We start from the raw sequence: 23,961 nt of genomic DNA, 5'->3' as shown, positions 1-23,961 counted from the left end.
GTGACAGTAAACTGTACTACCTGCAACTATCTGACCAGGGTTCAAGTGGCTATAATTAAAATTAACACCCAAAGGAAGGACTCCTCTGCCCATAGCCGTTGGTCCTCCCTGGCCATGTGAAGCCTTTGTGTAGGAAATAACACATAAATTAAGCAGAAAGGAGAACATGGTCAATGGTTTACATGGTGGAAGAGGAACTCAGTCCCAATGGCATATAAAATGGAAGAAAATTCTCCTGTCAGCAATGTATGTACTTCAGTGATGTGGTTGCAAAAGGCGTCTGTACTTCTGAGGAGCGGCCTAGTATGTATAAAATGCCTCTGGAAGTGGCGACCCCACCATAATAGCAACCTAAATATGAATATGGTATTCGTAAAAAAAAAAATTATATCAATCCAAAATCAGAATAATAAAAAGAAAATATCAAACATTAAAGTCATGTTCATGAACCAAAGACAAAGTTGGATAAAATCACTGAAATTTTTTGTTGTGTTATTCCTGTTCTATCACTTACAGTTAAATTGTCTTTACTCAAATACTGTATATTTCAGCACCTTCAATCTGCGTGGCACCTCAAATACATTGCAGAGCTACTTGGGTAAACTCAGGGTATTTGAGCTCCATAGCCAACAGTTATTTCCAGAAGAAAAAATAACCTAAATAATGTTTTACTTGGAAAAATTGTTGGTTTTACATTTATATCGTACTTCCATTTTGCATTTTATTGCATATTCAAACCAGCAGACCCTGCCCCACTGCAGGACAAATCATAAGAACATGATTCAAAAAAAGGCACTAAAAAAGTGGTTTACAGGTCATGAAAAATGAAAATAACAAGCCTTTAGAAACTTTTTATGCAATCGCCATTGTGAAAAATCACCTTCCCAAATCGTAACTTATTAGATAAGTACAGGAATTATCCTACTGAAAATGCCTGTATTCCTCAGACACTGCACTCACCAACTACAATTTCAAGTTTTACTTTATTTTTTTTAGATTTTGCATCACCCCAAAACACACAGGTCTTATGGCAATGATAAGACAGGAAAGGGTTAGGAATGGGAAAGAATCTGCCGTGGCCTTAATTATGGTACAGCCCCAGCATTTGCCTGGTGTGAAAATTGGACACCACGAAAAACTTTTTTTTGCTTTACGTCGCACCGACACAGATAGGTCTTGTGGCGACGATGGGAGAGGAAAGGGCTAGGAGTGAGAAGGAAGCGGCCATAGCCTTAATTAAGGTACAGCCCCAACATTTGCCTGGTGTGAAAATGGGAAACCAAGGAAAACCATCTTCAGGGCTGCCGACAGTGAGATTCAAACCCAGTATCTCCCGAATGCAGCTGACAGCTACGTGCCCCAAACCACATGGGCGACTCGCTCGGTTTATTTTAATATAAATACATAAATGTAAATAAATACATATAGAAGATTTCGGTTGTTTGGTTACATCCAACCTACTTTCAGTGAGTGCTCACCTTACATGATACCTCATTGTCACCATCAGCTACATTCTATTGAACCCCCAGCACTGTAAACTATTGCCCAACACTGAAGTTTCCATTGAAGCAAACTCTGGCGGAGCAAAGGCATGGGAATTATGTCCCATTTTTCCCTGCAAGCTTTCCACAGACCATCCGGGGTACATGGACGGCGATGTTGGAGATGTTTTTTCAATAGTTCAAATGTGCAGAAAGCCTCTGGGCTGGCATAAAGGCTCTTCACAGAAAAGCCTGGAATTTCTAATTCCTGTTCCATTTACTGATAAATACACAGAAATGTTCTGGCGGAATACCTTGAGACCTTATCCATTCAGATTCGCACCTGGTTTGAGTCCGCTCCATACTGTGGGATAACCTGTCAGACACATGTCATTGACAGATAGGTGTCGTTAAGTATCTTGCATTCACTTCCACGTTTCTTTCGATCTTGCAAAATCACCAATTTACCTGCATAATTGATTCCTTGGACAACCATAAACCCACGTGAGAAATTGTCCCGGCAGTGTCAAACAAAATTGCAGCGCACCTTGACATTGATGTCGCCGTATGTAATTACTCGAATGTGATCACTACCAATGAGATGGAGTATGCTTCATCCATTGTGATGACTGTCTTCCATTTTGACCCCACCAGGAGCATTTCACTATGCATGTGTACAAATAAATGAGCATGGAAAAGAGTCGTAACATTCCCTTTCCAACAACGGTTGATTTTCAGTGCCATTTCACAACATACGCACTCCTACACACCAACAGTTGCTCACCAGGTGGCAGTAGCACTGTGTAATAGATTGAATATAAACCGAACATCCTTTTGTATACAACAGATTGATGGAAATACATTTTCTGTTGTCAGGGTATATAAACCCATGAATTGGATGTTTCAATGTGATGACGATACATCAACGGGAAATTTAAATATCACGATTTCATGCCCACTTGCCCCCCCCTGAATCATTATCTGATGTGTACTATACCTCTAGAAAACTTCAGTTGCCAATATAATAGGACATTATGTTTCAGAAAATATATTTTTTTTTTACAATTTGTTTTATGTCGCACCGACACAGATAGGTCATGTGGCAACGATGGGATGGGAAAGGCCTAGGTGTGGGAAGGAAGTGGCCGTGGCCTTGTTTAAGGTACAGCCCCAGCATTCGCCTGGTGTGAAAATGAAAAACCACGGAAAACCATCTTCAAGGCTGCCGACAGTCGGGTTCGAACCCACTATCTCCCGGATGCAAGCTCACCGCTGCGCGCCCCTAACCGCACGGCCAACTCGCCCAGTCAGAAAAATATCGGCATCTGTCATATTGTATAGTATGCCAGCACCCTTGTACACAAAGACCACAATATATGAAGCAATTGCATCTAGAGTGTAAGGAAAATATCAACATATATTTTCAGTACGTCACATCATTTTTTATCGTGTACCTATTCAAAATGCACCAAAAAATGAAATGGCGTATGGCTTTTAGTGCCTGCCGGGAGTGTCCAAGGACATGTTGGGCTCGCCAGATGCAGGTCTTTTGATTTGACACCCATATTCAAGTTTAAAAACTTCATGTTAATTTCATATTGAACCGAGAATCTAATGGAAACAAGAGAGTTCCACCTATTCAATACCATACAATGTTATAAGATAAATTATAACATTTTATTATTCTTAGTACCGGTTTCGATGCTGGTGTGCATCATCATCAGCCAAAAATAAGAAAAAAATATACAATGACAAGGTCACAAAAAACAATGCATAAAGTATACACAAATTTTACAAAACTGGCAAGACCTAATTAAAAAAACAAGATCTGTAAACATTAACTTATGACCTAAACCTAAAAAATAGCACCAACTGTCCTCTTGACAAAAAAAACATCCTCTTGACAAAAGACCTCTGAATCTAAAAACATTAAACCATGTGCGAGCAGATTAAATTGAGCCAAGGACAAGAAACCAATGCTTAACTATCATAAAAGTCCAAGAACATTTTTCTTATTTTGTAAGAACATATGTATAAAAGGTTTTTTTTGCTGAACATCCACTGAATAATGGAGTAACAGGTGCAAAAATTAAGAAACCATTTTTCTATTTGTTGAAAATGGCTGTCATTAAAATAACGTAACCAGTCAAAAGACGTGACAACTTCTAGGACTAAAAAAGAACATGAGAGAACTTCAGACAGTGTTTTGCGTAATAAAACATAGGTCTTCTCTAACTTTAAGAATGTGGCCGGATTCAGTCTGCTAAGTATTAAATAACAAGATATATGATCCGTAGCGTAACGGTTAGTGTTATTAGCTGCCATCCTCGGGGGCCCAGGTTCGATTCCCGGTACTGTCAGAAATTTAAAACTGGCAGGAGGGCTGGTACATGATTGAAATGGTACATGCAGCTCACCTCCAATGGGGGTGTGCGCGAAAAGAGCTGCACTACCTCAGGATGAGGACACTAATTTACATTTACAATGAAAAATGGCGGACGCCGTGTTTCCAGGGTACTGAACGATGTTCTCGGTTCAAATTGGGACCTGAAGCAAATAAAAAAGAAAGAAAAGAATGTCAAGAAAGGCTTTTTAAAAGATCTTGTAAGAATTAACGTGAATAAGAGACTCACCCCTGGCAGCATATAATTATATTATGTGTGTTTTCAGACGTTAGAGGAGACACGTTAATTCTTACAATAAGATCTTTTAAAAAGCTTTTCTTGACATTCGTTTCTTTCATTTTATTTGCTTCAGGTTCCAATTTGAACTGAGAACATCGTTTAGTACCCTGAAAGCACGGCGTCCACCATTTTTCATTTTAAAAATATCTTGTTATTTAATACTTAGCAGACTGAATACAACAACGTTTTTTAAGTTAGAGAAGACCTATGTTTTATTACGCAAAACACTGTCTGACGTTCTCTCATGTTCTTTTTTAGTACTAGAAGTTATTACGTCTTTTGGCTGGTTACGTTATTTAAATGACAGCCATTTTTAACCAATAGAAAAATGGTTTCTTAATTTTTGTACCTATTACTCCAATACTCAGTGGATGTTCAGCAAGAAAACCTTTTATACATATGTTCTTACAAAATAAGAAAATATGCTCTTGGACTTTAATGATAGTGAAGCATTGGTTTTTTGTCCTCGGCTCAATTTAATCTGCCCGCACATGTTTTTAGATTCACAGGACTTTTGTCAAGAGGACACATATTCAAAGTTTTAAGACAGTTGGTGTTTTTTTTTTTTAGGTTTAAGTCATAAGTTAATGTTTACGGATCTTGTTTTTTAATTAGGACTTGCCAGTTTTGTAAAATTTGTGTATACTTTATGCATTGTTTCTTGTAACCTTGTCACTGTATTTTTTTTTCTTATTTTGGCTGATGATGATCCACACCAGCATCGAAACTGGTACCGTAAAGTGGGGTAACTTCGGCCATACAGGGTAACTTCGGCCACTGACGTATAGCAACACTTATTTTCTCCTGCCTCCTATACTGGAAAAGATGACCCACTTGCAACAACTAAAATGCACATACAATAGAATGCTCTATCAACACTCGGTAGTCCAAATGACATTGGCGGGCTCATTGTTGAGTCAATCGATTTTTTCGCAGCCCCAACTATTGTCTTCTCTGGTAACAGCAGAAAACAAACTGCTCTCTAGCCCCAGCATTCGATTCTCCATTCTAGTAGCTTATGGGGTCAAAATGTAAGTTCATCTGGTAACTGATCAACACAATTTGATGCATTTTATTCAAATAGGTTTTTCAGGGAATAGTTTTGTGATAAAAGTTGTCCTTTTCCGGAGTAACTTCAGCCATGCCAAGAACGCACAGGAAAACATTACGCGGCCGCGGATATTGTAATTACAATCCTGTTTACTTCAAGAATGCTTTAGAAGAGATTAATAAAGGCACAATAACAATAAACGGGGAAGTTTATCCCGACAGGGAAGGGAAAGAGAGTTTCCATTTTCAATGATAAATAGACGGATATCAGTTGACATGGAGAATACACATTTAAGAACTTGATTGACAGCCCAGATATTTTCTAATTTAGAAGACAGTATATTATGAGGACAGCCTACAACATTGCTTCTTTTCCGACCTCCTTCTCTCTCCATACAATTGGGCTTTATGATTTCCGTACCTTTTATTTATTATCTTTTGTACCAATACAAATATTTATGCAATGCAACATGTAATTTGTAATATCATACAATGCTTGTACACTTAGGTGAAATAAAATAGTTTCTTCTTTGGGGAAAAAGTGAATTTGAGCACTATACATCTGTTTCACCATAAATCGTTTTAATTCGTTTGTGATTTTTGATAATGGGCGTTTTGCAGGTATTTATAAAACATTCATGGTGGCCGAAGTAACATTACATCGAAGAAAACTTTGTTTCTTGAGTTATTTTTATGGCAGCCGAAGTTACCCCAAAACATGGGGTACTTTCGGCCACTCTTTCGATAACCATTATTCATTACTGAATAACAATTAGAAATATGTTCATACTTAAAAATGAAGAACAAACATGGCAGGATTTATATTATACTTTTCAGAAAATCAGAAGGAATATTTCACCTTTTATCTTTAAAAATATACGAAAAAGTGGCCGAAGTTTTACGGTACTAAGAATAATAAAATATTATAATTTATCTTATAACATTGTATGGTATTGAATAGGTGGACCTCTCTTGTTTCCATTAGATTGACACCCGTAGGTGACCTGCGTGTCGGGAAAGATGAAATGATGATGAAGATTGACACCCATAGGCGACCTGCGTGTCGGGAAAGATGAAATGATGATGAATACGACACATACACCCAGTCCTCGTGCCAGCAAAATTAACCATTGATGGTTAAAATTCCCGACCGTACCGGGAATCGAACCCGGGACCCCTGTGGCCAAAGGCCAGAACGCTAACCATTTAGCCATGAAGCAGGACAAAACGCACCAAAAAGTGGTTTATAGGTCATGAAAAATGAAAATACAACAGTATAAGCCTTGTGAAATATCAATCCAGGCCACTATGACCATTGTTTTATAGTTACGAGGGCAGATCGGCAAGTAATGCACAATATTTTTTTCTCCCCTGGTATTGCAGCTGGAAATTTCACGACTATATAGTTTGAAGTTACCACTACAGAAGGAATTTTGTTTTCATGTGCAGATCTAGTGAGAGTGAACTATGAAACAAACATGTTACTGTCGTCCACGTGTGAAGAGCAGCGAAGTGTAGTTTGATATTTGTGGGCCAAAGGACATACACTGAGTGAAATTCACAGGGACATGCGTGGCATGTACAGTACATGGGGACAACTGTCTGGACTATAGCAATGTTTCCAGGTGGTGTGCATTCTTTCAAGAGGGCCTTGTGAACCTTAGTAATTTGCCACGCTCCTGGTGGCCGGTAACAGCTTCAAATCCACAGAATATCCGTGCAATTGAGGCAACAATTCTGAATGACTGGCGTGTTCACCTGCAAACCTTATCGCAGGCGTTCAACATTTCCTATGGTGCTGTGTATGACACTGTTCATGACACGGTGAAATTCCATAAAGTTAGTGCATACTGGGTGCCTAAAAACATGACTGACAACCGCAAGGGCTAGTGAATGATGACAAGCATGGATCACTTAGCGCGTTACGCTGCAGAAGTGCATGGCTTTCTGAAAGGAATCATCACCTGCGATTGCCATACCCGAAATCAAGCAGGCCTCTATGGAGTGGAAACATGCTGGTTCCCCACTACGAAAAAATTCAAAGTGACTCAATCTGCTAGGAAAGTGCTTGTGACAGTGTTCCGGGACATGTTTGGTGTGTAACTGGTGGACTTTGCTGAACATGGGACCACTGTGAATGCTGCAGCCTACATTAAAACTTTGGTTAAGTTGTTTCGTGCCCTTCGTGACAAACACTGGAATATTAATGCTGACGGTGTCCAACTTCTTCATGACAATGCCCGTCCCCATGTTGCTGCTCCTCTTCATGAGAAACTCTCCAAATTTGGGTAGGAGGTGCTCCAGCATCCACCATACAGTCCAGACCTGGCACCATCAAACTTTCATCTGTTTGGTCCCATGAAGAAATTCCTGGCCGGACAACACTTTGCAACAGATGCGGAAGTCTATTAAGGAGTCCGCAGATTGTTATACTCCAACCAAATGGACTTCTACGAACAGGGACTACTGAAATTGGTACCACGATTGGAGAAATGTGTTAAGAAACTTGGTGACTATGCAGAAAAGTAGGTCAAAGATGTAAGTTCATTCGTGATTTGTTTGGTTTTGGTACATATTAAATATTTTGGGGAAAAAAATGATTGTGTATTACTTTCGGATCTGCCCCGTACAAACTATAAACACCAGTAATTTTAGCCCCTTGATGCTCACCTCTATACGTCTTATAAACCACCTTTTCTTCACGTGCTGCCAACATCCATGCATGTTGTAGACACTTGTAGGCCTAACTTAATTTTGTTCTAGCTTGTAAAGTTTCAAAGTTGTTATGATGGAAATGGTATATCTATTCTGAAGATCTCTCTCTATCTTCCTTGTATGTATGAATCATCCCAAATCAGTGTTTATTTTGTTATTTCTATAGAGATTGAAACAGTCTGACCTCCTCCCACTTGAGAGCCTATAGATTTAAATTTCTGCTGAATTCTAGCGGATTTGCGTAGTCAGGGGCACACAGCTGTGAGCTTACATTCGGGAGATAGTCAGTTCGAACCCAACTATCAGCAGCCCTGTGGTGTCCCATTTTCACACCAGGCAAATGTTACGGCTGTACCTTAATTAAGGTCATGAACTCTTCCTTACAACTCCTAGCCCTTTCCTATTCCATCATCGCCATAAGACCTACCTATGTTAGTGCGATATAAAGCAACATGTAAAAATATTTTTACATGATTTGTCACATCATTTTTGCCACCATGTACCATGTCAGTATCACAAAAGCATACAGTACAAAATGCAAATCGTCTCCTTTTCTGGAATTCACTTTACACAGGAAATGAAAAGAACAGGTTTCCCTAAACACCTGATGATAATGTTTTTTCGTAGATTTACTCATGATTACCAATACACAACACGATCATAAGACAAAATAAGCAACGAACACACTTCATGTTTCTTCACAACTACATAACCTGAGCTGTACAACACATGGCAATAAATATGAAGCAAATTAAGCAACAAACATAATTCACATGTTATTCCATAGGCCTAACTAAAACACATTCTACGCTTTGTAATTCGTGACGACGAACAAAGGAACATTTTTATACAGGACAGTAAAGGTTATCTAATTAATCACATCATTAAAGAACGCCGAACGGTTATTCAAGAGTTAGTCTCTTTCAACACAAGCAAATCGATATAGATCGACTACGATTCACGATGCATCTCGTATTCCCAGACGAAGACTGTAATGTACAGATGAATATAAATCAGAGCGCTGTATTGAATATTCGCTGGTCACACAGCATGTATTGGCAGCCTGCAGAAGCTTGTTCTGGCGCGATTAAAAAAAAAGATCTTGGTACGTAAAATTGTAAAATATTCTAGTTCATTCCTGAAATAGTGGAACACACTGCCTTTCTGTAAATTTTACGGAAAAGCTGTAAAGGGTGGCAGGTATGAATATCTTACCAATATTTTTCTAAAGCTGATGAATAGCAACAACTTCTAATGTATCTAAAAAAGGTTCTTAATAGAAATATATAAGAAAAACACACAAGTTACTAAGAATAATAGATTTAAACAACATGCCTTTCGTAGTATAATTTCCTATTTCAGGGGCACAGTTAAAGGTGTATATTCTTCCTCCCCATCACAATCAGTATCACTGTCGTATTCTAAGTTAATTACAATGGGTTCCAACATTTCAAGTTGATCTACACTCATGTTCATAAACACCAGAACACCTTGAAAGACTAGAGATAAGAAGTCCATATTCACAGGACATGTGCATTAGTACATTCTGAAGAAATGATTAGCATTTTTTTTTTTTTTTTTTTGCTAGTTGTTTTACATCGCACCAACACAGATAGGTCTTATGGCGACGATGGGACAGGAAAGGGCTAGGAGTGGGAAGGAGGCGGCCGTGGCCTTAATCAAGGCCTTAACTTGCCTGGTGTGAAAATGGGAAACCACAGAAATCCATTTTCAGGGCTGCCGACAGCAGGGTTCGAACCTACTATCTCCCGAATACTGGATACTCGCCGCAATTAAGCGAATGCAGCTATCAAGCTCGGTATGATTAGCATTTGAACCATGTCGGCCCTTAGGTTCAAGGTCCACATCGATATTTCGGCACACCATCACCAACTGGTAAAATGTGCCTGTAGCTCTCGTCGCTATAAACCAAAGGCAATGGATCAGTATGACTTGAGCAAACGTGCAGGATGCATCACAGATGTATGCAGGAACCGTGCCGTCAAATGAGTTTGAAAGAGGGCGCATTATTGGCATGAGAACATGATACATCCATCCAGAAAATTACTGCTCGTGTGGGCCGAAGTGTGCCGGCAGTGCAACGGGTGTGTACAGAATGGTTCACAGAAGGCCGTAGAACATGACGAGATGGGTCTGGTCGCACCACCCAGATCGCCCCCCGAGAAGATGGACATTTCATCCGAATGGCATTGCAGGACAGATCTGCATCCTCCTTGGCCCTGGCACAACAGTGGAACAGTGTAACACATCGTACACTATCAGGAGTGACAGCCCGTCACCATTTATTATAGTCTGGGTTACCGGCGCGTCGTCCACTTCTCCACCTACCTTTGACTGATGTGTATGAATATGCTAGACTGCAATGGTGTATGGAACAACGTCACTGGGGACAGGATTGGCAGCATATAGTGTTTTCAGACGAATCCAGGTTCTGTTTGTTTGAAAATGATGGCCACATTTTAGTTCGCCACAGACAGGGGGAGAGGCATCACATTGACTGCATTCGCACAAGACATACAGCACCAACTCAAAGCCTTATGGTGTGGGGTACTATTCGATACAACTACAAATCACAGTTGGTGCGTGTTCAGGGCACTGTGACAAGTTAGACCTCCATTAATGACATCCTGCAACACTTAGACATACCCTTTCTGCACAACATCCCAGACGCCATATTTCAGCAGGACTATGCACGACCAGATGTTGCTGCATGAACACATGCCTTCTTGTTGTCACAGGATGTCAGATTGTTGCCCTGGCCCACCCGATCACCGGACTTGTCGCCAATCAAAAATGTGTGGGATATGGTGAAAGGATGGGTGCGGCACTGTGACCCAATGCCAACCACCAAAAGTGAACTGTGGAACCAGGTGAATTCAGCATGGATGGCTATACCCCAGGACGCCATTCGCACCTTATGTGCATCGATACCATCACACATGGAACAAGTTATCAGTGCCCAAGGAGGACCCAGTGTACACTAGACAACAGGACACATGTTGAACCTAGGTGACTGAAATGCTAATCGTTTCTGTAGAACATACTAATGGACATGTCCTTAGTATATCTAGTCTTTCAAGGTGTTCTCCGCAATTTTTCTGTGTGTTTTACACAGGAAATCCAGCTTTCCCAATGTCTGAAAGTCTGAAAGTAGTGTTATTCTTAGGACTACTCCTTTTATTTGTGCCCAGAGAAGTTCTATGTGCTATCGAGGCGAGACTAACAATTTCTGGGCACCCTGTGCTTTTGCCTTTTCACCTTCTCTGCACACATGTGATACAGTTGACACAGCTAACGAACATGTTTCAGCAGTTAAGTCTTGGCAGTTAAAAAATGTTTAGCTGTCTGCGGTTTTCAAGGTGTATTTTGAAAAACAAATTATATACATCATTTTCTGAATTTTACTACTACAGTATATCCACTGGATCTATCACTTCCATTAGTACTGGGCTTGCTGAGCGACATAATTGTTTTCAGTGTTGAAAACTAACATAAAAACTTCAGTTCAATTTTTTTTTAACAAGACAGTTCACAAGCTAGACAAAAAACGGACTAATATTCTTTATAGTTGACACGCCTTGGTCCTCAGCACTACGGGCATCTGTTTATAGTACCTTATCGATATTGCAGCTGGGTAAACATCCTACTCCTCACTTACGATAATATCCCGTTCAGAGTAATAAGTCAGCTGTTAGTAGAATAATTTATGATTAAAAGACACATGTGTTAATGTATACTGTATAATATTAATATAACCATAGAATGCTAAGAATACTAATATATTGCAATATATCACAAACCATCTTATTATATCGCCACTCCCACCCCTGGGAGATCTTCAGTAGCAACATGTACTTGTTACTTAGGGAATTATGATTTTGTGGTCATCAGTCCTGAGTGTGTGCAACTTCCGCTGGTTTAAATAACGGGGTATTTATGACGTATGGGTACTCCCAATGAATTAGTGTTTAATATGAAAGGAGTCGTGAAGCTATGAAAAATTTAATCACATACTTGCCTGGAGTTGAAATAAAAAACCACAGGAAAATATTTCAGTCATCTCAATTTGTGTTTGTATCCAATTTTGTTGCTGGACAAAGTTGACTATCAACGGGTAGAGAAGAGTCCACCTATTCAATACTAATGCATATTGTATATACTAATGTATATTGTCTTATAAAACTAGTTTTGACCCCATATATATTGGGTCATCTTCAGCCACGCTCCAATTGGAAGACATATGTACACATATAACCAATAATAAATTAAACAATCTGGTATGTGACAATTAAAAATCTTAATTTAAAACATTGATGAAGTCCATACAACACATCCAAATTTTTAATTAGTAACATTTGTAATTTGTGACATACCAGATTGTTTAATTTATTATTGGTTATATGTGTACATTTGTCTTCCAACTGGAGCGGGACTGAAGATGATGCAATATATATGGGGTCGAAACTAGTCCCAGTTTTATAAGACATTATACAAAATAATGGTATTGAATAGGTGGACCCTTCTCTACCCTTTGATAGTGATCAATTGTCAATACGGACCATAATGAAATTCATAACTTATGGAGAATTTGAGACGGCAATAACTTGTGCATAACCCTTAACAATGCATAAAATGCTAACCACTCAGCTTAAAACTATGTTTTTTGTCTCTATAGATTAATTATATATATATCTATATCACATTGTGGGACTAGTTTCAATATGTGGCACTCAAACGTTCTGCCTCATTGAGGGGTTAGAATACTTCTGATATTAAGATTATTGTGATAGTAAAATGAAACTGAATATTTATCATGCAAATAAATATAATTAACCTAAAACAAATAAATATAATTAACCTAAATCAGAAAAACTTGTTGCAGATGACACGTGACTTATCACTTGACTTCAACAATTCTGTGCCTTGGTGCAAGACAATGGCAAGAGCCACAAAGCAAGTTTCATGCTTAAAACAAAATTGAAAGCATGCTAAGAATCAGACTAAAATTCTTACTGTTCTAATTCTACTAGTATATACTAGGGTATACGAAATGAGATATACTGTACATTGCCAATTCATCAATAGTTACCAGCTAAGTCATATGAGTCTATATTACTGAACACGTGAAAGAGTATTTATTATACAGTTACCATTTTACTGTCCCAAAGTAAAGAACTCAACACAAGGTTGCATAAATAACCTAGAATAATGCATTATTGGAAATATAATATATATAACAGTGGCATATACTGAGGGTTAGAGCCTCCATGGCTCAGGCAGCAGCGTGCCAGCCTCTCACCACTGGGTTTCGTGGTTCAAATCCCGGTCACTCCATGTGAGATTTATGCTGGACAAAGCAGAGGCAGGACAGCTTTTTCTCCGAGTACTCCGGTTTTCCCTGTCATTCATCCCAGCAACTCTCTCCAAAATCATTTCATCTGTCAGTCATTAAACATTGTCCCAGGTGAAAGCGACAGGCTTCAGCAGCCGGCACAATTCCCATCCTTGCTACTAGATGGGGTCTTCATTCATCCCATTCCTGACCCAGTCGAATGATTGGAAACAGGCTGTGGATTTTCATATACTGAGGGCTACCAAGACTATCGGTGAAGTCCAAACCTCAAATAAGAACAATGGAAACCGAAAGCACATTATAACGTAAGCTTCTGACATAGTGTCCCGTTTACAAAACTTTAAAGCAATGAGAAAAAAACGTTGCATGCGTTTCTGAGAGCAAGGCACCTGGGACTAATATTGCAGTCCAACAGCTGTGTCCCTCTACCCTCGCCTCACGCGGCTTGCTGCTGAATGTCAGATAGGTGCAGGGACCAGGGGTATAGATGTGCTAGGCTTTGCTCAGTCAGATCGCCACCGCTAACAAACAACTATGCTTTACTCATCTTATATACTTCCTTACCTCATACTTCTGACTTAATAATACAGATAACAGAGTGCTGGTATTTCACTCCCATTTACTTCTACATCCTTGTAAGAAGACACTGCAGGGCTACTGTTATAGGAGTAATATAGTTTTCTTTTTATTGGTTGATCTGCTAAAATGAAATGCAATCTTTCAGGTTTAGTGTTCTCTTTCGTTGGTTGGAATAGAACCCGTGATCATGATTATTATTAATAATCTTGACCATAATGGCCAGTATTGGGTCCGTATTGTACCCTTCAAAAGTGGAAATAATTTATTAAGGGAGAATGATTTATTTCATCAGTGAGTTGAAACATTATTTTGATCGCCAGGAGGGTGAGATTTTACACTCCCATGCCAGCATGAACAAGCCGCCTGCGAACAGGTTTTCCCAACCTACCAAGAGAACGAGGAAGCAGGATGAAATTCCTGTTAGGTGTCCTTCAGACACGTGTGTGTGCCACGTGATCAGGCGGGCAGCGTGATTGTAATCGATCAATAATGGCAAGGTCATGTGACGTGAAACTAGGGCAGCCAATAAAAATGACAACCTTCACAATCAAGAGGCACACCTCCGTCTTAAAACAGTGAATTTATGGTAATTCCAAAGGAAATTTTATAGAGGGTTTTTACTTCTGAACACTTGATTTGAGCGTTACTCTGAATGCAGCTACGGTCGAGACTGGACGTAGTTTGCTTTACTGGGAGACTTTGCATTAGAGAAGGCACTGAGGACTGAATAAACTGCAATTCAGGCATTTTAAAAACTTCTCTACGATTTATTTATGACTGTCATAAGTTAAGTGTCCATCTCCAAATTATTAAACATCGCGTTTGTATCCTGGACTATTGCTAAGACTTTTATTAGTTTCAGTTTTTCTACGAGAACTCAGAAGAAGGAAGGTCGTTGGTTCGAGCTCGCTTCAAGATGGCTATCCCTTTCCGAGATGAATCCTACTGTTTCCTGTGCACCTTCATCTCCTCCATGAGTCACTAATTATGTAAGGCGTCGGACATGGGCAAGACTTTGTTCGATGGAAGGCGATGTGACCACGTACTAGGTCATCAGCCAGAATCCAGTTAACACCAGCCACATGAGTATTCTTTAAGAATTCATCTTTCTATCTTTCTGTAAAATGTCTGTAAAACGTAGCCTTACCTTATTCATTTAGATTTTCTATTAGTTTAGCAGTAGTTTGACTTTTCATTCTTCTTTCCTCGGTGGGAGGTAGTTTGTGCTCTGGAATGAATGTGTATTCGGTTCTATTAGTTAGAGATAAGCGTGAATGTCATTGAGAGAGACCTCAACTGTCCTAAAAATTTAAGACGGCAGGAGAAATAAAAGTAAATGACCTCCGCGTTAATCTTGAATGATTTTGAAATACTTTGAAAATTGAGACAGATTAGGACAGTGTTCTAGTGTTTTTCTGAGTGTCAAATTTCATTCTACGATTATACGACATTTCTGTGGACTTGAGTTCGTTTAGAGTCATCTGAATAATTTCGTATGATAGCTTTGCAAGTGTGATTAGGCACCGTCAATAAATAATAATAATAATAATAATAATAATAATGAATAAAAATAATTAAACCTAATTACGGGCTAAAATTTGAATAAGGTCATGGGTTTAATGTTGGTTTGTTCTTGGAAAGAATTGATGTGTGCTCACTGTATGTAAAGTAGGCCTGGAACATGGCATCCTCCGGATGGAGTAATGATGAATTATACGTATATTTTACTGTGCTATTAATTTGATTATGACTTGCAGATGGACATTATATTTTGTGTGATAATTTATGTATCCATTAGAGTCATTTTTGGAAAAAATGTGTCACTGGACATGATTTCTTCGAGCTTGAGCGCAGATTAATCGAGAGCCACGATATAGTAGGAGAATAAGAATAAATGCCGCAACTCATGTACCGTAAGCGCGTATTCTAATATTTTGACCTGTGCTGTAGGTATTTTACTTGCTTATTTTGGATGATTTCTATTTAAAAGGATTCCCTTGAACATCGTTGTATAATTAATTTCTGCATAAAAGTGATAACCTCAACTCTATCACATCCTAGATCGACACCTGGAATGTACATGACATTGTCATCTAGAGAATGATTTTCCCTAATTTGGAATAAATCCAAAAACTAATAATAATGGGTTCCGTGTTAATAATATTGTAATATTGTCGTGTACCTGTGTGTGAATGTGTGATGTGTGATTTGATTATATTCTGTGTTTTGTGATTTTTCTTGAATGGTTTTATGATGATGTTCTCCACTGCGCGCGTCAAATTTTGACCGATTTACGTTATTTTCGCGTGTCCGTGATTTGATGAATTATGAATCTTTAGAAGATTTTATTATAATTTAAGATAGATTAGGATCTTATTCACTAAAATAAATTGAATAAGAGAAGGCAACGTCCGTGGATTGATGTCACGAGGCTGAATTTATAGTTATTGTACAGTCACTTACTGCATAAAAACGAGTAACGTTTACGTTGACATGAGATCAAATAAGAATTAATTATGAGAAGTTCAGTCACTTAATAATTATAAAAATGAATTGATTGATGAAGGGAAAGTCTAAGGAAGACTTATTAACCACAATTTCTTGAATTAAACATTTTTCAATAATTTTAATAAGGGAAAGAAAATGATTATTTTCTTATAGAATTAAGCGAGATCCAGAAGGAATATTTTAATTTAAGCAATTTAATTATCATTATTTGAGAGAGTGATACCAGATATTATTTTGATTTTCAATCCAGTTTATAGTAAATTAATGATCCCTATTATTATTATTATTATTATTATTATTATTATTATTATTATTATTATTACAGACAAGAACATTCGTTGAGCTTTAATTTCATCAAGATTCCTTATAGACGATAGCACGAGGAAAAGAGATTTTCAAGAATTATTCCCAGATTTTGTAAATTTAATTGTTTATTGGAAGAGTGATAGTTCTTAATAAATGTATAAAACCTATTTTAGCTTCTTTTCATTTGTCGCTACTCCTTCATCTATTCCTGCCTTTAAAATTTTCTGCACAGCCGATAAGCGAACGGTCTACCTTTGAGACTCTCGCTCACCGGCGAGCTGAGCCCGGCATGATGGGGGCAGTATTGACTTAATCACAGTAAACAGAGATATGATCCGCCTAGTCAATACTATGTGTTAAAAAATTTATATTTACATTTCACATTTACATTATATCTAGTACATGCTTTGAGAATATGCACACACTCTTCTTCAGCTAATAATGTTAACCCCTATGCACCCGTAAGCGGACTGGTACGCGCTCGAGCGCCTGGGCCAGGACTCCACAAGCGGACTGGTACGCCGGGATGCAAGGTCGTATATTTGAGACATTTGTGACATCTATTGCTTTTCTTCGGAAACATTTCTAATTGAAATATTTTCTTGGTGTCTCAAAATGTCACCAGAGTGTTCTGGTATGCTTCATTGACAAAGAGAATTGATTAATATCGATCGAGAAATCTGTATTCTGTTGTTGACAAGATGGCTGAGAAGGAATTTGCTTGCTCGCGTGAAATGCTCAGTAATAAAGAAATTCAAAGCATATTTGATGTTCTAGGCTCTGATTTCAGCAGTGTTAGTGAGGAATAAGTTATTAGTGATCCTGTGCATGAATGAACACGAAATATATCACCAGAGATCTTTCGCGTAGTAATATCGTACGACATGGAAGCCGAATTAATTTTCTCCCGCCTCTCATGATCCGATTGCGACTGCCGGATTTGAAACTACGATCTTGGTACCTGGATATGAACACTTTACCACTAATCCTCAGACTGAATCTTAATAAAAATAATAATAATAATAATAATAATAATAATAATAATAATAATAATAATAATAATAACACACCGAGTGAGACATACGGCTGTAAGTTCGTATTTGGGATGAAGGTTTGAATCTCATCATTCACTCACTCGTGATTTGTTTCCCATTAGTTCCTTATTTCCAAATCAGGCAAATGTTAGGATCATGTCGTATTGGTTTTCTATTATTTCCTTATTTCAAAATCAGGCAAATGTTAGGCTCGTGTGGTATAATTAAGGCCATAACACACACTAAAGAACTTCCGAGGTGAGATAAGTTAATGAAAAATTTAAGATTTAAAAGGGATTTTTTATGTGTTATATTTCTAAATTGTTCTGTTTTTGTGTCATGAGCAACAGCGTGGAATTTCTCAATAATATAAAACAGGTCCCATGATAATACGCGCAGTCGATCACCCACCATACTGTTTTAACCGAAAGCTTGCAACACCCAGGTTGCATACTATTAAGCTGGCGGATTCCTAGCAATGTCAGAGCAAAGGGCGGGTGGATGCATATGGGTTAAAATTTGTGTATTACAATAAGACAATAAGGCGGATCATCCATCTCTCTATTTACCGTGATTATGGGTCGGACACCACCATTGATCTTTCAAGGAAGCTAATAAACCAGTGAATGATGGGTTACGACCACTGGTAACGCTGTAAAATTCAAAATTTTAATTTAATAACAACACTGGTGCATTGCATCTGTATAGGCTTGGTGGTGACCTACTAAGGATGAAATGAATGGCGAAGACATCACAAACACCCAGTCCCCAAGCCAGGAGATTAAGAGTACGAGGGGGGACTGATTCTGAGAATTGAACCGGGGCCGTTGGACAAAGGCAAGCATTCTATCCATTTAGCCACAAAGTCGGACTTTAATTTGCTAAACCTTAGCTACCGTCTCCACTGATCAGATGATTATTGACAGTAACAGAGGCCAGGGCAGTAGCTTGTGAAATAGCCTTGACAATACAGCAAGCTACTCCGTTGGCTATTAATGCTGCTCAAAACGCTTAGTACAAGACCACACAGAAAGCAAAAGCGTTTTGAAGCAGCAAGCATTAACAAGCGCGAGACAGAAGCATGAGCAGTTGAGCGCGTAGAATCAAGCTAGTGGTTGAATATGGACATGGCTAGACAGAGAGCAGAACCAGCTGTACTGCTCACACGTTTACTGCCCAACGCCGCTTCAAGTGAAATTAGTTTGTTTCTTGCTGCTCAGCTGTAAGCGTGTTGTCCCGAGCTCAGCATGTCTTTTGGAACAGAGGAATTGATTTCTTCAGTATTTAAATGACCGGTACTCTGGGATGCATCTCGCAAATGTTTTAAAGACAGAAACGTTACCTGACTGAGGTTGTTAATGATATTCAGAACAATGGACAATAATAATGTTTTCTACCTTTATATGAAACTATGCTTCTTTCAATTAATGAAAAAAATGCAATAATTGCTGTAGTGTCATAATGTTATTTTCTTATGGACTTGGTTTCCTCTATAAATGGTTTAATGTTTAATTTCCTTACTTTATACGAAGTTCCATGCATAAATGATTTAATACATCCATATTTTACCTTTATACAAAACTATGCTTCTTTAATTATTTAATATACTGGTATGTATTTTCTTACTTTATACGAAACTATGCTTCTTTCAGTTAATCAATAAAATACAATAGAACTAGTGTTGGTATTTTACTTACCTCAAGGTAACAATAACTCTTTCCTCTATCGTAATGATTTTTTCTGTAATGTAATTCCATTCTCTGCATCCTGGGTTTCAGTTAATTAAATAGCAAATGTCTCTGCAGACATTTCCAAGTATTGAAAAAATCGTTCACTGCAGTTGTGTAATTCTTTACCCAAATTATTAAACACGCCGAGTTCTTTCTGTCATAAATTAATTTCATGAAGCCACTGTCTCTGTCAATCAGATCAATCAACACAGAGAAACGTCGCTTAGAAATAACAATCTTGCAAATCATGATTGCACTGGCGGCATGTTGTCTGTACAAATGCTGCCACAATACTGCTTTCTGTCTCGCCAACGTAACAGCGCAGCTCAACGCTGCTTTCCTGCTTGCCCTTGCTTGTTACTGCTCCATGCTTAAACCTGCTTTCTGTGTGGTCCTAGCCTTAAGGTTTGATGTCCAACAAACCAACTATCGAAAAGGGAAAACCTAAGTCTAGTGGTAGTCCATGTCTTGATCCCAGCATACGCTACTGATATACAAATATAACCATCAGTTTTTCAAAGTGAAACTAGAAAATAAGAAGAATATCACAGCATACGCTACTGATATATAAATATAACCATCAGTTTTTCAAAGTGAAACTAGAAAATAAGTAGAACAACATCAAATTCTTCTCTTACAGTAAGATTCTACATGCATGCTGAGAGCAAATATAAAGCACTGCCCTCAAATAAACATATACTTATTGAATTGTTCCATACTATACCGCAATAATTCTTTACTTTCTATTTCACTTTGTTGGATATGAATGTGTATGATTTCCGTGGACAGTCACTTAGTAACATACTGGTTTGTTCTCAACATCTTCTGAATGCAATATCATGCCAATCGTATTTTTACTTCATTATGGGTTAGAGTATTACAAGTAATAAATCTCATTGTACACCGTATTGGACATCAGATATGAACATTAAAACAAGGCCTGTCGTAATGTTTATTTCCTAAATATAGGAAAGACTAGCTGATGTACCCGTGCTTCGCTACGGGATTCTCAGAAAGACTGACTTTGTGGTTTTCCTAACCTGAAATCAACATGGGTCATTACAAAAACGTAAGTATGAATGTAGCGATTAAAAGCAATGCTATCATATAAGATACTCGATCAAATGGAAAGCCGCACATTTTATCACTTTTAACGAACAGTGCTGCGGTTAGATTGCGGTGCCAAAGTTCCAGAGCTGGGATGACCAGGCTGCAGATTGCCATGAACACTCATCTGCCATTATTCCGCTAAATATGCATACTGTTCATTTCAATCAGTGTCTCAGAGTAGGGATTGAATAGCCCGAATGCTATAATGATCCAGTGTGTTACGTACCAGTAGTATCAGAAAATTTATAAACCAGGGGAATGGCATGCTAAAGAAGAAAGTTATCTAACTCCCCAGCTACTTCCCATCAATATTCAGACAGGCTGTTACACTCTGTACGACTGGGCGAGTTGACCGTGTGGTTATCGGTGCGCAGCTGTGATCTTGCATCCGAGAGATAGTGGATTCGAACCCCATTTTCGGCAGCGCTGAAGATGGTATTCCGTGGTTTCCCACTTTCACACCAGTCAAATGCTGGGCCTGTACCTTAATTAAGGCCTAAGGCACTCCTAGCCCTTTCCTATCCCATCGTCGCCATAAAACCTATCTATGTCGGTGCAACGTAAATCAAATAAAAAATACTCTGTACGCAGCAGTAATCCTATCTACCGGAGATGAGGGGCAACAGAAGACACAAAGCACATCACGACAAACAATGGTCAATGTAATGTTATTGTTGATCAATGTTATGAGCTTTCTATGTTGTAGGCCTTGACATTTAGTTTTCTTTCGACTCTGTGATTTGTAAAATATTTTATACCATAAACTGTAGTTTCTTATTCTCCGACTTTACATACCGATTTTCATTAAATACTGTTTACCCATTTTCTCGTTACTCGGCGCTGATATGGACTTAGTAACAAAAATCCAAATTCATGAATATCTTTGTGATCATAGCCAGTATGGTAACAATGTATAAGACATGAATAATAGGAAATTTAATACTATATAACCTTAGTTATGTAGCATTCATCGATTACACCTCTAATAAGAAATATTTGAGAATTACGTTTTAGGCCTTCCGCTAAACTACAATTTCACTCAGCGTGAATAAAATAATTTACAGCCTAGACTATAGCGACTTATTTCCTGACTCTGCATACCGATTTTCGTCAAGATAGGACTACTAATAACAACAATATTTGAGAATTAAATTTTAGGCCTTCCCCTAAACTACCATTTTTCTCAGCGTGAATACAATTATTGATAGCCTAGATTGTAGCAACTTATTCCCCAACTTTGCATACCCATTTTCTTTAAAATACGACCACTAATAACAAACAGTTGAGAATTCAATTTTAGGCCTTCCCCTAAACAACCATTTCACTCAGCGTGAGTAAAATGATTTATAGCCTAGATTGTAGAGGCTCATCCCCCGACTTCACATACCGATTTTCATTAGACCACTAATAATATAAATAGTTGACAATTCAATTTTAGGCCTTCCCCTAAACTACCATTTCACTCAGCGTGAGCAAAATGATTTATAGCCTAGATTGTAGAGGTTCATCCCCCGATTTCACATACCGATTTTCATTAAATTCTCTTCAACCGTTTTCTCATGATGCGTGTACATACATACATACAGACAGACAGACAGACAGACAGACAGACAGACAGACAGACAGACAGACAGAAATTACGGAAAAGTAAAAAATGCATTTTCTTGTTACTATGGACATGACCGATACAGAAATACCATTATTTTCAAATTCTGAGCAATGTACAGACAAAACTCTTATTTTATATATATAGAGAAGTATTGGAAAGGTGGTGTTAACTATTATTCTTGGGTTAGAGTATGTTGGATTTCTGTGGACAGTCACTTAATACAATAATATACTGGTTTGTTCACTGCATGTTCTGAATAAAACACCATGCCAAGTCAGAATCACTCGTAATATACAAAATCATCCCTGACACAGTTCTGGTTTGGAACGAAACCTCTTCCCACTCTGAGCTATTAATGGTGTTTACCATTGTCTAGCACCAAACAAAAGCAGGAATTTTGTAAATGTTCCAGAAATCAATCACAGATGGCAGTTATGGTCAGTTTAAGGAAATGCACAGGTTAGGCATATATAAAGTACATTCAGAATTCACTAATAACTCAAAATCACCCATGTTGGAGCTTCCCGTTATCTTGCAACAAGGCACAGAAGTATATTAAATGATGAGTATGGACAATATATGAGTAAAAATAGTATAACAGATGTATGTTTAACACACAGACTTAATTAAAAACTTAAATTGACAAGATTTTTCAGACATGTAACATTGTGGAGTTAGCAAGGTTTTTCTGTGCACACTCTGTTATAATTATGTCTGTGGAGAGCATTCATTATGAAAGCTACCTTACAAATCTTGGAGAGTGTGGTACCCCAATAATCATGGTTGATATTGAATATATCTGACACCAAGCTGCTAACGATCCCTTGAGTGGTATCACCCTGGTCCACTATGTGGTATATCTGTCCTCGTGTATCATCTCGTAATGCAAGGAACCAAATGGCACGGCACAAATCCACAACGTGAACTGTATTCATCTTGAGCTCTTTGTTCCACAGCAGCTTCATCATCTCTCCCAGATGTTTATAAACAGCACCAATTACTAGTCGAGGAGCTAAAATAACAGAAAAACCAACAAATAAACAATTCATCAAGCCAGAAGATGACACAGGGCCAAAATATGGTATCAACTTTCACAATAAAAGAACTATAGATCTGGAGGGAAAGAGATCAAGATTCTCATATCAACTGTCAATAGTTGTTACACCAATCCAGGCCAGACCAACATGAAGTGAACTTCATGCTCTGAGGTGAAGGCAGAAATTAGATATGTGATGATTGATATCCATGTTTTGATGAAGATATTTAAAGTGGATAATCTGCAGGCCTTTGTGCTGAGCAGCGGTTGCTTGGTAGGCCAAGGCCCTTCAAGGGCTGTAGTGCCAAGCAGTTTGGTTTGGTTTTTTGGATAATAGTTTTCCTATTCAAAATATACAAGTGGGCACATTTTTCCTCAGCATGCTTTCCAGTTACTATGTCAATTTTTCCAATTCCTAGACCCCTCTCAATCAAATATATTTTGAAAACAAGACATCATCATTATCTCCGTCTTCTGAAAGTCCACAACTCTTAACCACTAAGATAAATTTATAGTAATAGCCATGGCCTAAGTATGGTGATTTAATACACATCAAATAAATCACCACTGAATTGATTTTGGGCAGTAGCCCAGGTGGCAGATTCCCCATCTGCTGTTTACCTAGTTTTTCTTAAATAATTGCAAAGTATTTGCTTATTTATTGAACATCCCCATTGGTAAATTATTCCGATAACTAACTCCCCTTCCTATAAAGGAATATTTTCCCAAATTTGTCCTCTTGAAT

The 23,961-nt window shown here is 38.2% G+C and overlaps 1 protein-coding gene across 1 annotated transcript in view; it reads right to left on the bottom strand.

Annotated features, from left to right (window-relative positions):
* LOC136858397 (uncharacterized) overlaps window positions 1-23,961 on the bottom strand; it is a 167,809-nt gene that overhangs the window by 28,285 nt on the left and 115,563 nt on the right. Inside the window, exon 5 of the mRNA XM_067137910.2 lies at window positions 22,924-23,192. Within this exon, the coding sequence (XP_066994011.2) occupies window positions 22,924-23,192 (269 nt within the window). The remainder of the gene's footprint in view (window positions 1-22,923; window positions 23,193-23,961) is intronic.

Source organism: Anabrus simplex, chromosome 1, assembly GCF_040414725.1.
Source record: "Anabrus simplex isolate iqAnaSimp1 chromosome 1, ASM4041472v1, whole genome shotgun sequence".
NCBI lineage: Eukaryota > Metazoa > Arthropoda > Insecta > Orthoptera > Tettigoniidae > Anabrus > Anabrus simplex.
Note: the sequence above shows the minus strand (reverse complement) of the source record. Positions and strands in the feature narration are given on the sequence as shown.